Genomic DNA, 14,435 nt, shown 5'->3' on the forward strand with positions numbered 1-14,435 from the left:
TTTTGTGCTCCTTATTAATGTCCCCCCCCTTTTTTTTTTTTTCAGTTTGGAAAATTTCCTCTAGCATTATTTTTAAAGCCAGGTCTGGTGGTGATGAACTCGTTCAGCTTTTCTTTGTCTGGAAAAGTCTTTTTCTCTCTTTTATTTCTGAAGGACAGGTTTGCTGTGTACAGTACTCTTTGTTGCTCCTTTTTGTTTTTGGGTTTTTTTCCTTCATTCTTTAAATATATCATCCCACTTTCTCCTAGTCTGCAGGGTTTCTGCTGAGAAATTCACTGAAAGCTGTATTGTGGCTTCAATGAACATGAAAAGTTTCTTTTCTCTTGCTGCTTTCATCATTCCTTCTTGGCCTCTGATTTTTGATGATTTGATTGCTCTGTGCCTTAGGGAATTCTCTTTGTGTTGAATTTAATCCATGACTTCTGAGCTTTCTGTACCTGGATGTTGTTGTCTTTCCCCAGATTTGGGAAATTTTCAGCCATCATTTTCTTAAATGAGCTTTCTAGGGCTTTTTCTCTCTCACCTCCTTAGGGAATTTCTGTTATACAAACGTTAGTTTACTTAATGATGTCCCATCATTCTTGTAGTCCTTTATGTTTTTTAATCTTTTTTCTTTTTACTCCTGTGATTGGATATATGTCTTGTCTTTGAGTTCACTGATTCTTTCTTCTGTTTGTTCAAGTCTGCTCTCGAAGCTTTCTATTTAGTTTTTCAGTTCAGTTGTTACATTCTTTATTTCTAGGATTTCTGTTTGTTGTTTTTATTGTTTCTATTTCTTTGTCAAATTTCTTATTTTGTTCATGTTATTTTTTTCCAAATATAATTGGATTTTCTTTTTCTTTTTTTTTTTTTTTTTGTCTTTTTCCGTGTCCGGCAACGGATCGCAACCCTCAGTGTCGCCCCCGTACTGGACCAGGACCGGCAACGGGATCGCAACCCTCGGTGTTGCCCCCGCGCCTCGCTCAGCCAGTGAGCGGGAACCGGTCTGTATGTGGGATCCGAACCCTCGGGCGGGAGCACCGCCACACTTCCCAAGCGGCGCACTATCCAGTGTGCCACCGGGCCGGCCCTATAATTGGATTTTCTATTTGTATTTTCTTGTAATTAACTGATATTATTTAAGAGGATTATTCTGAATTCTTTGTCATTTCATAAGTCTTTATTATTCTGGGTCTATTTGTGGAGATTTATTGGTTTCTTTTGATGGTCTCATATTTCCTTGATTTTTCACAGTTCTTGTATCTTTATATTGATATCTGTTCATTTGAGGAGATGGCCAGCTTTTGGGCTTTTGAAGGTAATCTTTGATAGTGTTAGACCTTTATTATTTAATATCAGAACTTAACCACTGGCCTCCAGTTACTTCCCATTCTAGGACTACTTATACTGAGCACTAGAACTTAATTGCTGCACTGGAACTAAATCACTGACCTGCACTTGTTTCCCCATCTAGGGAAAACTTAACTCAGGCACTGGAACTTAAATGCTGTACCAGAACTAAATCACTGATTTGCCCTTGTTTCCCAGTGTGGGGAAGAGTTAATGTGATCACTGGAATATAATCACCAAACTTTTAATTGCTTTCTGGGGAAGACTCAATAAGAGCCCATGATATGTGTGGGAAACCTAGCTAGGGACTCGAGCCTGGATGACCTGCAGACTATGCCCTCTGTAGCATGATGGCACTGGCCTGTCTTCTCAGTATGGCACCCCTACCAATGAGAACACAGAGCAGCCACCAAGATCCACATGTCAGTCACTGCAATCCTTGCCCCTGTTCTTTGTGTCCAATGGACCCCAAGTGGTTCAGCCCTACTGGCACTCCCAGTGCTTCTCTTGGAATGGGACCTAAGCAGGCTTCCCTCAGAGTTTCCCAGAATGGTGGGGAGATTGATCATCCACCTCCATTTCCCTCCTCCCACCTCAGAAACTGTGTGTCCATGAGTGGCATTATGCCAGAGGAGGGGCTGGTGCAGTCTACAATTACCATTCCTCTTAGTAGTCGCAGCTTTTGTCTGTTCTGTGGACCAAGGGGGTTTATCTGCTTCTCCCTCAAGTTCTGGTGGATTCTGGGTGGTATTCCTGTTTAAGAATAACTACTGGTTGGACTGCTGTTGGGGAGGGTGTTGCCAGTAACCTTTTGTTCTGCCATCTTATTAACATCACTCTTTTGTGTGTGCATTTAATCATATAATTTCTTAACATATTTATTGTTTTAATTATTTTAAAACAGATTTTTTGTTGTTGTTTTTAATCTCCACTACCAGCCCCCCACCCCCTTTTAGGATACTAGTATTTTGGTATTTTTTCTTTCCTATTTTTATGTATACCCTATGATATGTGTATGCATACATCTCTATATACCAAAGATATCTGTAGAGTTGAGGGCTATGTGGACTGTCATTATTACTTACCAAAATGGGGTCATGTTCTTTTTTGGTATTTTTTCTTTCCTATTTTTATGTATACCCTATGATATGTGTATGCATACATGTCTATATACCAAAGATATCTGTAGAGTTGAGGGCTATGTGGACTGTCATTATTACTTACCAAAATGGGGTCATGTTCTTTACACTCTTTCTTGTATTACTATTCTCAATGAACAGTACATGAGGGAAATACTTCCAAGTAAAATTGCATATGATTATGTAGTTATTGTTTTTAATGGTGCCTAATATGCTATACTATGAGTATACTACAGTTTATTCAATCATTCACCTATTCATGGATTCCCCCCCCCCCAATCCCACTACAAACAGTGCTCCAGTAAGTATTGTGGAATTATACATTTCTATCCTTACTCATGTCAAAGAAAATTTTTAAGTAGTCTTCATGCTAGGACTTTTGCAAAAGGATGGTGGCTTAAAAGACCTGTGGGTTTGTTAGAAATGGAATAGAAATAGCATGGGGCTTTGTAACAAATCTTCTGGCATTACCACAATATATTTGGTATTTTTATTGGGCAATCTCAAGCTTATTCAAATTTTGGAGAAAGAAATGATCCAGAATGTACCTTTTATGTGACTTTTTCACTTTAAAAACATCTCAGTCTCCTATCTTGGTTGAGAATGTGTTTTCTTTGTGTTAATCTTTCCACTTTGTCCCAAAAAGTGTTGGACTGTCTGTCAATAAACTGAAATAGTTCCTATAAAATATGCTTCAAATACAAACCGAACCTTGGTTTCCTCAACTGAAGCCTTGTGCCTATGTCTTTATGTACTGACTTTTATTTTATGGGATATATTCTTAAGGGAGGGATTTCTCAGCTGAAGTGTTTATGAAGTATTTTTAAAAACTGAAGGCCATAAAAAGTCTTTGAATAGCAAAATGCACCATGAACAGTCAAAGGCAAGTGACAGGTAAGGGAAAATATGTGCAACTCATGTCGTTGTTCCAGGGCTTATTACCTTACTAGTTGTGTTTGTACAAATCATTTAGAAAAGCTTAATGGTACGAAGCTGTGCTGTATACCCTAAGTGAATGTGTATATTATGTGCATGTATTGAAACAACACCCTGTACCCCACAAATATATACAAATAATTGTTTTAAAATGTTTAAAACAATAGAACACACCTACCCAGCATTTCTACTCCCAGATATTCACCCTGAGGAAATTAAAAATGTATTCATTTAAAAAAAGAAAATGAGGAAAGGATATGACAAGATCATTGAACAAAAAAAAGTAAATTTAGACATTTTTTGAATATGTTGGTCTTAAAGAAAAGCAAGTAAACACATTGTAATCATTCCTTTTACCTATCACCTTTCATGCGGAAAAGATCAAAAAGTTTGATAACACTCTTTTGAGTAGGTGAATAGAAACATTCATTCTAATATATGTCGAAAGTGTAAATTGATACAGTTCTTAAGGAAAGATAGTTTGGTAATCTCTTTCTATCAAAATAGCAATTTACATGTCCTTTGACCCAGCAATTCTACTTCTCATATTTATCCTGTGAACATATTGGCCCATGTACAAAATTACCTATGTACAAGCTTATTCATTTCAGCATTGTCCATAATGTAATTGTGCCAAATATGTCTCAGTTGGGTACTGGTTAAATAAATTACAATGCAGAGTACTAAAAGGAGAAATATCCCAGAACTGTTCAAATAATGAAGAATCTTCTCTATATGTACTAATATGTGACCATCTCCATTTATGTAATTAAATGAAAAGTTAAAGGTATAAAATAATGAGATTGGTCTGCTCCTACTAGTAATATATATAAATTTTGCTTGCAAATACGTAAACTGTTTCTACAAAGATGCCAAGACATTGTTGATGTATGTTGTCATTTCTACAGAGAACAATTAGATGGCCTAGGACAAAGGTAGGATTACTGTGTAACATTTGTGTCTTCTGAATTTTGAACTATTAAAGTGTGTTATCTATTCAAAACAATAAAAAATGTTTCCAAAATTGTTAACATTTCCAAAAGGTAAAAATATCTTGTTAAAATATCTAGCTAGTGACTTATAATATTGTTACTAAAAGCTGAAATCAGGATCCAGTTTCTTTTGCTTCTACTTAAGGTTTGCCTTCTTTCTGTTCACTTTAAAAATGAAACGAAATATTTGACCCTTTTGTGTGGGTACTTCTCTGTAACTGCTTGTGGAATCCCCAACTTCCACCTCACCCATCTCTGGTTTTAAAGCTTCTAACTAGAGGGCAGATGGTCTTAGGAAGATGTATTTTTCTTTTTTTCTTGTTTTGGTGGCTGGCCTGTATGGAGATCCAAATCCTTGACCCTGGTATTAAAACACCACGCTCTAACCAACTGAGCTACCCCAAAAGGTGTATTTTTAAAATTTTCTTATTGTTTAAATACATGCCTGACAATATGTGTCTTTACTGTTTATGTATATATGATATAGAAAGAAGTGATTAGAAAACAATTTAGTAGATTTCAATTTTAGGGATTTGGGGCAAAGTCACCATAAAGCTGGAAGTGTGATGATAGTCTTATTTTCTCTTTTAGATATTAAACACCGTCGAATTCCCATCTTATTCTTCGCAAACAAAATGGATCTTAGAGATGCAGTTACATCTGTAAAAGTGTCCCAATTGTTGTGTCTAGAGAACATCAAAGATAAACCGTGGCATATTTGGTAAAGTTTTATATTTACTTTTCATTTGTCTTTCTGAAGAATTTCCAAGCTTAAGGGTTTTTTCCCTGACCTCATTTATATGTGACGTATCATGATAAAATGTAAGGTAAGAATTTTGTATTATAGAATTGTGGCATTGCAGGTATTCATGAATATATTACTGTTAAAACCTTTTCAGATCTTTTTGGGGATAGAAAAACATAAACAACTTCTGTATTAGAATAACTTACACTACTTACTCACCCAACTTCAACCAAAGGGATTTCCTTGCACATGAAACCAGCCACGCACAATCCTATATCAGGGCACTTGCACTTTTCTCTCCCCTTGTCTGAATCATTCTCCAAAATAATTTTCCTGGCTTGGTACTGTACTTCCTTCAGAACAGACACTATTACCATGTGACTTCCCTTTTTTTTTTTTCTTTGATTTTATAGTCTGTCTTCCTACATTAGTGTGTTAGCTCCCTAAGAGCTGGGATTTTGTCAGTTTTATTCACTTCTGTAACCCCTGCAATAGGGATAGTATCTGGTATGTAACAGGTACATAATAAATAGTTCTTAAAATGAATAAATAGAAATAGAAATGGGTTTTATTTAGACATACTAATAAGGTTGAACTCTTAAATAATTCGTGTCTAAAATTCTTATGCATTATTTAGAAAACAGTTTCTTACTAATATATTTAACTCCAATGTACCTTTCTTCCAAAATAGTCCAACAAGGATAACCAGAGATCATCTATTTGATAGTATTTTCATGCCTACCACAACCTTATTAAGCTCTCTTATACCCACCCACTCACCCACTTACTGATCCCTGCTACAAGATGTCCTTCTTTTGCCAGAGTTTTCCCCTTTTTATTTGAAAGTAACTATGGGGAAAGTTTGGACACAGAAATACCCACCCACTCACCCACTTACTGATCCCTGCTACAAGATGTCCTTTTGCCAGAGTTTTCCCCTTTTTATTTGAAAGTAACTATGGGGAAAGTTTGGACACAGAAGCAGAGTAATCCACTACCTGTAGAGAGGAACTAGAATGTGAAGCAAGGAGACAGTAGAGCTCACAAAAGAACCTTAAGACCTAGCCTTGGTGCTGAAAGGGTAATAGTCTAGAATAGAGTTAGAGAAAGCCCTTGAAACTTCCCAGTACTCGAGGCCTCCAGCACAACTACTCAGTAGTGAAACACTGCATATCTCAAATAAAGCTTCCTTACTCTGGGATGAGAAGAAAAGTCAGTGTTTACAAAATGATTCTTGAGTTGGAATTTGAAGTCCTATGGTATTTGGTTGGTAAAGAGAGGTGGAATTCTGGATGAAGAAACATCTTGAGATAGAACCATTGTATTTCTCTAAATTATACCTGAATTGATTACTTCTAAAGTAGGATAATTTTTAGTTGGTGCATCATATGAAGTATTGTTACTACTTTGATAGAAAGAACAACATTCAAAACCCTAAGGCTCATTAGTAGAAGACCTTGTTTCTACTTAGAATAATTAGCAGTTGAATTTTAACAGATTTATTTATTCAATTGTGACATCTCAGTATTGCTCTGTGAGGAAAAAAGTAATATTCTGATGCTGCTAGTATGTGTAGAATGTTATATTGCCAGTTTCTGTATTTTCTGTTTCACTTATAGAAGAATGTCAAGTATTTCCTTTAAAGTTGTCTATAATTTTGACTTCTCCTTAGTTCAAACTGGACATCTCTTCACTAAATTTAAATGAGTGTTTTATCTGTTAAGTTTGTGTTCCTTATTTTTTGCAATTTTTTTAAAGCAATATAAAATTGAAAACATTTTTATCTTTTCCATTTTTAGATATACAGGCATTGTTCCTTGATAGAGAAAAAATACTGCCTGTCTCTTGCCTTAGGTACAAGTAAATTTACTGGGCAATAAATAAAGAAAAGAACATAGAGAAATATAGTCTGGAGAATTAAAGGAAAAATTTTGTGGCTTGTTTTACACCATCGTACTAAACATGTAGTCAGCTCTGATTTTCAGGGTCTGATTGTGTTATTCTTTATGTGTGTTCTTCGACACAATCTTTGGCATGATTATGTGTGTATTTACTTATTTACTATCTTTGGGAGATATAGATAATAAGTAAATGAAAGTTTAAACTGTCAGCTGGGAAGATGAAAAAAACAAAGTAGGATAATATGAGAAAAAAATAAGGAGAGTTGCTTTTTCTGCGAGACCTAAGTGAAGCTGGGGAGCAATTCATGTGAAAGTTAGTAGGAATAGCTGTCCAGATATAAAGGCCAGCAAGAAAAAGGCTCTTCTTGGATGAGAATGTGCCTGGTGTGTTGCAGGAATAGCAAGAAGTGCAGGCTGGCTAGAGCAGAGAAATCTAGGGGAAAATTGTAGGAGATAAGGCCGCTGAGAATATCTAGGGGCCATATCACACAGGGCCTTGTAGAACATGGTGAAGACTTTGGCTTTTATTCTAGTTACAGGTCTTATGGTTTATTCGAGGTAAAATATAGAATTCAAACATTTGGGACTTGTTAGGAAAACATGCAGGTTTTTTTTATCAGAGTAGTGACATCTCCACCAGAGGGGAAGGATCTCTACGTTGTATTACTTATTTAGGACTATAGGTTTGTGATAAAATCAATACCTTGATCTTTCTTGATTCAACTATTTCAATTACTGATGTTTTGCTAATACTGTGGATAATGAGTAATTTGCTTTGAATAATTACACATCTCATGGTGTTTGTTTCTGCTTCCTATTTTAAAATAATTCTGTGATAAGCTGTATTCTTAGTGTAGTAAGTAATTTCTTGGCAGTAATTTTTCTTTTGATTAGAATCAGATTAATTCTTTTAGGTACTTTTCTACGTTTTAAAGTCATGCTTCAGCATGCCCAAAGGAACCCTAATCATTCAGAAAATCTAACTGTATAGGTTAATTGCTACTATATAATCATTTTTAAAAGAAATAATTAGATCAGTAACATGTTGTGAGAAACTTAGTCCATGTCTTTGAAAAGGATTATTTGATACTCTAACAATTCTTTGCATTTTATTACTTTTAGTTTATATAACTTAACTATGATTATATATAAAATTTCACAATAAAATTTGTTTAATGAGAAACTTAGTCCATGTCTTTGAAAAGGATTATTTGATACTCTAACAATTCTTTGCATTTTACTACTTTTAGTTTATATAACTTAACTATGATTATATATAAAATTTCACAATAAAATTTGTTTATTCTCAAATAAACAAATGGCATGGAAGGACAATGAAAGGACCCTGTTTTAGGTGTTTTATATACATACCTTAAATATTTAATTCTCACAATAACCATATGAGGTCAATGATAATATTCCTCCATTTTACAGGAAGACAGAAGAGTTAAATAACCTAGCCAGGTTGCTGCAGCTATTAAATATAAAACTATGGCTGAAATTTACTGGGTTTTGTTTTATTCTATCATCTTACCAAAGCTATAATTATGGGTTTATACACTATATATATCAAATTCCCTTTCAAATAAAGTCACTTTATCCTATGGCTATACTACAATCTAAGTGAAGCATTTCTAATAAATAAATGCTAGTGAACCATTGGGGCTGGGCAGAGTAGGACAGTGGGCTCTACAAAACTTTCCCACCACTGGGAAGATAACTCAAAGTATATGTTTTGTTAATGTCAATCTAAGTACTGTTCCCAGAATAATTGCTTTTTAGTTATATACTTTTTGAAATGACTATACAAATTTGAGTAATCTTCTCATGTCTTGCTCGTGAGCACTCAGACTTATATTTCCTATTTATATTCAGTTTCAGTGCTTAACCAGTTTTGCTCAGAGATGTGTTACTAGAATGTATTAATTTGCCATATGGCAAAATTGTTATCCTTTATTCTTATGATGTAATGAAATGGATCTGTTTCTTTTGGATTTTATTTCAGTGCTAGTGATGCCATAAAAGGAGAAGGATTGCAAGAAGGTGTAGACTGGCTTCAAGGTACATCACAAAATATTGAGCACATTCAGCCTTTGCTGCCTTTCCATTCATATTTTTTATTTCCCTTTTTACATTTCATTTTTATTTTTTCATTTCCTTTTTTTTCCTCTTGTTTTTATTCATTTCTGCTGTCAGAAAAAACACTACAGTAAGTATCCAGTGCTTTGCTCCATTTACTTCTATTACATTTTTATAAAGGATTTATTTAAATAAAGTATTTGCACCTTTACAGTCAATATATATGACTTATTAGAAAGTAATTTTATTTATATATTTATTTATTTGGCAGCTGGCCAGCCATTGTGGAGTAGAAAGTACTTTTAATTTGTGGCGACAAATTTCTGTAAGATCTCGTAATAGAAGCACATCTGAAGATTGGGATACATGTTAGGTCTTACTATTAATAGCTAAAAAAAAGTCTGAATGGCATGTATTTTTTAAGAATCCTGCTGTACTCTACGTATAGCTTCATTTATACATGGCATGTATATGTAATTTATAATACTCATATTTAGTATTATAAATACTGGTATTCTATTGATGTTTTGTATATTTGCAGGTCTGTTTGTTATTCATCAAAATAGTTATCATAGGTTGGTAGAGGCTTACTACACCAGAAAATAAATGAAGACAATAATTTTCCCTAAGATTACATTGTCTGCTAGACACAGCAATGGCTTGAAGCATGCAAAGCAATAGAGTTGAATGAAACCAAGCTCTATAGGTCCTTATTTCAGGATCTTGATGGTCAGGCCAAAAATTCCCAACTGTGAGCAGAAAACTGAAGATTATTCCTATTGGGAATCTCCCTGCCCTGAACAACAATGAATAACATGATATTATAATTCTAGTTGGAGTCTGTGGTTATATATTCTTCTACACTAACCTTATAATGCCAGTTATATGTGATTTTTTTTCTCTTTTGAATGTTGGAAACAATAGCAGGAATATAGCACAGATTGTGGTGGTTCTAAGAGTAGCCTGCCTGCCCATATATAAAAAGGCATAATATTTCTTTGGTTCAAAGTACTAAATGTAAATTTCATAAATATTTATATGTGTTATTAGTAAAATATGGTGTTTTAGGTAACTGCACAGACTATTGTATTTCCATTTCTTTTGTATTTATGAAGTCATGACATTTACCATTAAGCTGCAAAGAACATTCTAGTCAAATTTTACAGTTAAGTGAAATTTAATGGAGAACCTCAAGAGGTTCTCAGAAGAACTACTAGGGATTTTTCTGTGAACCTGTGAATCAGCCTTGTTTCGTAGACTATGGTAAAGAAGTGGTCAAGGTTATGAGATTGGAGTCTCATCAGAAACAGGTTACAGAGGAACATTCCACAGAAAATACCAGAAGCACATTTTTCAGTCCCAATTCCTTACTTTACAAGTGCTTACCATTGCTCACAGTAAAGATGTAGCATGGATAGAAACCCTGCTATCACTCAAATAAAGTCATTCAAAGCACAGCACTTACTGAATATAGGTTGATAATCATCTAGATTTTAAATTGTAGCTCTTGTGTCACCTTTTTTTCTTCTGTTTTTATTTTGTCTGCAGCAATTTTGTTACCGGACACTAGGTGGCGGTAACAATCCAACATCACATTACCAATTGTCAACTCTGGTCTTGCTACCTAATTTTTGTTTCTTTTGTCTCTTACCTCTCAAGCTTTTGTTAAGGAAAACACACTGTTGGAAATATTTTTGTGTCCTTTTGTTGCCATATTCCCTTATGTACCCTCCAAAGTAGTCCTCTGCAAGTCAAGTGGCATTATCACTATTATATATAGGCAGCATGGAATACTAGCAAAAAAAGAGTTTGGGCTTTTGAATCCAGCAGATTTATTCCACTACTTATTAATTAACATATCTGCCTATTACCTAACATCTCTTATTATCTTGTGAAGACAATTCTCATTTGTAAAATTTAAAAATAAAATGTCATAAATTGTATAGGTTAAATTTAGATACTGTATGTATAAGAAAGCATTCAATAAATGTTAAATTTACCCCTTTAATATTATCCTTTTGCTTTATCACTTAACAGAGGAGGAAACTAATATGGGTTAAAAAATGTATCAGTTTGGTTTAGAGTAGGAAATCTTTTGTTCATATTTCCTGTGTAATAGTAAATAGATTACATTTTGATGTTACCAAATGTCTCTCTGGATTGGAAAGGAGTTAACCTATTTTGCAAAATAAGTAGCAGTAAATATAAGAGACTAGTCAGTACCTATAACTGTTAACTTGTTAGCCATGAAAGATATTCTGAACTTATATCTCTTTATTTTGCTTCCAGAATTCTGAAATTTCCTAGCATGATAAACAAGAAGGTCTTTGGTTCAATTTGGACCAATTTAATCATTATTTTCAGTTTAAGGCTGGAAAGTTTTTTTTGTTTTTTTGTTTTTTTTTCCTTTTTGTCTTTTTTACTGACCGGTAACGGGATCGCAACCCTCGGTGTCGCACCCGTACCGGGGACCGGCAACGGGATCGCAACCCTCGGTGTTGTGCCCGCACTGCGCTCAGCCAGTGAGCGGGAACCGGTCACCACATGGGATCCGAACCCTCGGCGGGAGCGCCACCACACTCCCAAGCGGTGCACTCTCCAGTGCGCCACCGGGCTGGCCCAAGGTTGGAAAGTTTTTGATGAAATATTAAATGACACATTAAATGCTATGATTCTATTCTCTTTTGGAAATATTTTCAGTAATTGTGAATATATAACAACCCAAAGACAAGAACTCTTAAATAGATTGTGAAGTATTTTTTTATACCTCCAGAGAATATACAGAAACTATTGCAGAGCTATAAGTTCTCTAGCTCTGAAACTGTCAAATGAAATATTTTTAAAAAGAAATCTCCCCAAATAACTAATAAAAGGTATTCATTTTATCACTTTATCTACATAAAAAAGTTAATAATGCTTCCAGATTAGACCTTTATAAACTATGCATATGGGTATTCCAATGAAAGGCAAAGGATTAAACACATACACTTACTTCCTTTGCCTCCCCAAATCGCACTAACAGTAAAAGGACATTTAAAAAAAAAATTAACCTACCTGGGCAAAAAGAATAGAAATAGCAAAAATGGAAATCAGATTTTGGAATCTGGATATCTGATTAATGTTGAATACCTTAACAGACTTGAGAAAGCTGAATCCTAAGCAAGCACTGGGGAGAGCTGGAAAGCAGCCTTATTTACATTGCAGATCCTCTCAAAGGCTCAGAAATTGGTGGAAATTGGAAATAAGGACAAAGGTGGGGCTGAAAAGAGAAGACAGTTATACATTCTTCCTTCAAAAGAAGATTGAAGGTATATTCTCTGCAAATAGAATGTCTTTGGACTGGAAAACACCAGGTGCTAGCGTGTGGTAGTGCTGAACTGAAAATGAGGAGTAACTGAAAGTTTCATACTCAATGTTGTAACCCTCCTCTGCCTTCTCCTACTTTTCCCAGAAAACACTAGCAGTAGGCAGTAGATAGGAATAGTCATCTTTGAAGAATCAGACCAGCCTAAGATAAAAAACCTAAAGGTATTAATATTGGAGATTCCCAAGGAAAAGGTTTAGTCAGACACACTATAATGAAGACCACATTTGACAATCCTCTCACACATTTCCAAGTTTCAATTAGCTTTTTAGTGTTCACTCATACATATGAGAAGATGGCAAAGGAGCAACAGACATTTGAGGATGAAAACAGTCAGAAAAGTTTACAGGAAGTAGAATTTATGTAGGAAGAACATTGCAAGAATCTATTAGAGAGTATTCTCAAAGAGATAAAAGAAGGTGTTACTTTCATGAGTAACACCAGGATACTACTTGAAAAGGAACAAAGAACAAAAAAATGAGTTCTTGGGAAATAAGAATAGAATAGTAGAAGTGAAAAATGTAATAAAAAGAAGGTAAAACAGAGGCACTCTCCCAGAAAGTAGAGCAAAAATACAAGACAGAAAATTGGAAAGAAAAGAAAATAAGGTCATGTTTAGGAGGCCCAATATCCAAATAATAGGAAATTCAGAAAGAGAGAACAGAAAATAGAGGGTAAAAATCATCAAACAGTATTTTCCAGAACTGAATGATGAGTTTTCAGTTGAAGGGTCTCTTGAGAGCTCATTGCAGTGGATGAATATATTTCCACACCAAGGTGCACCATTATTAAATTCAACACTAAATAATGAAAGATTCTACAAGCTTGATGAGAAAAAAAAAATGAGAGATTGTGTAAAGAATAAGGAAACAGAATAACATCAGATTTCTCAACAGCATCGACTTGGAAGCTCCAAGATAATTGGGCAATGTCTGGAAAAGCCTAAGGAGAAAATAATGGAATTATATTATCAGGCAACATCAATATATATGACAAAGACTAAAGACATCTTCAGCTGTGTAATGTCTGAAGAATTTACTTTCTCTGCCTTTTGCTAAGGTGGCTACTGAGACTGAGAAGAGTCCTCATCGTAAACAATGCAGTAGATCAAGAAGAGAAAAAATGAGGGGTCATGAAACATGAAAACTGGTAGAAGAGAGCAGGGGAAGGAAGCCCCACGGTGTTAATGGCGATCTTAGAATGATAATGAAAGGAGATCTCCTAAGAGAGTAACTGTGGCAGCATATAGAGAACAAGTGGTCTAGATTGGAGAATTTTATAAGGCTCTAGGGGACAGTTGTTCAAAAAGATGAAATTGATGGACTATGAATGTGCTTCATGATCAGTTTTAAACTGTGGGAGTAGTGGGATTGAATTAGTGTATAGTATGTAAAAAAACTAAACAGATGGGTTGGGTAGGGTTGGAGGGACAATTATTAATTCCAGAGAAAACAAAATGTAGTAGAGGAAAGGAAAAGTAAACAGTGTATACCACCTATCTCAGCTGCAGATTACACTTACACAGTCATATTAATAATGACTACATTACTATGTTAGGAGAGTGGGGGTACTAGGAGTATTATAAGGGTTGCAGGGCAGGGGTGTGGGAGTGTCAGAGAGCTGAAGCCTCATATTACATTGAAGGAACTGATATTTCAGGAAGTAATAATAATAGTATATTATTTAGACATATATAAGTAATGATCTAAAAGGGAGCTGGAAGTAGTTGACTCTGAAAGGGGATAAGGGAAATGAAGCAAGGGACGGCTATTTTTCACACAACCTTTGTAGAACTAGTTCATTATTTTAACTATGTGCATGTACAACTCTGATAAAAATAAAAACTATGGTATGAATTATGCTTTTAAAAAAAACATATATTCATTGGATTCTACCATACTGTGTAGATTTGTCTTGGGTTACTTTAGAAAATAGATTCTGCCCTGTAGA

The 14,435-nt window shown here is 34.8% G+C and overlaps 1 protein-coding gene across 1 annotated transcript in view; it reads left to right on the forward strand.

Annotated features, from left to right (window-relative positions):
* The window catches only part of ARL6 (ADP-ribosylation factor-like 6), a 33,440-nt gene that overhangs the window by 17,904 nt on the left and 1,101 nt on the right, over positions 1–14,435 (forward strand). Inside the window, exons 6-7 of the mRNA XM_008590193.1 lie at positions 4,988–5,117; positions 9,048–9,103. Coding sequence (XP_008588415.1) covers positions 4,988–5,117; positions 9,048–9,103 — 186 coding nt within the window. The remainder of the gene's footprint in view (positions 1–4,987; positions 5,118–9,047; positions 9,104–14,435) is intronic.

The sequence above is a fragment of the Galeopterus variegatus genome, unplaced genomic scaffold (assembly GCF_000696425.1).
Source record: "Galeopterus variegatus unplaced genomic scaffold, G_variegatus-3.0.2 Scaffold5918, whole genome shotgun sequence".
NCBI classification, from domain to species: Eukaryota; Metazoa; Chordata; class Mammalia; order Dermoptera; family Cynocephalidae; genus Galeopterus; species Galeopterus variegatus.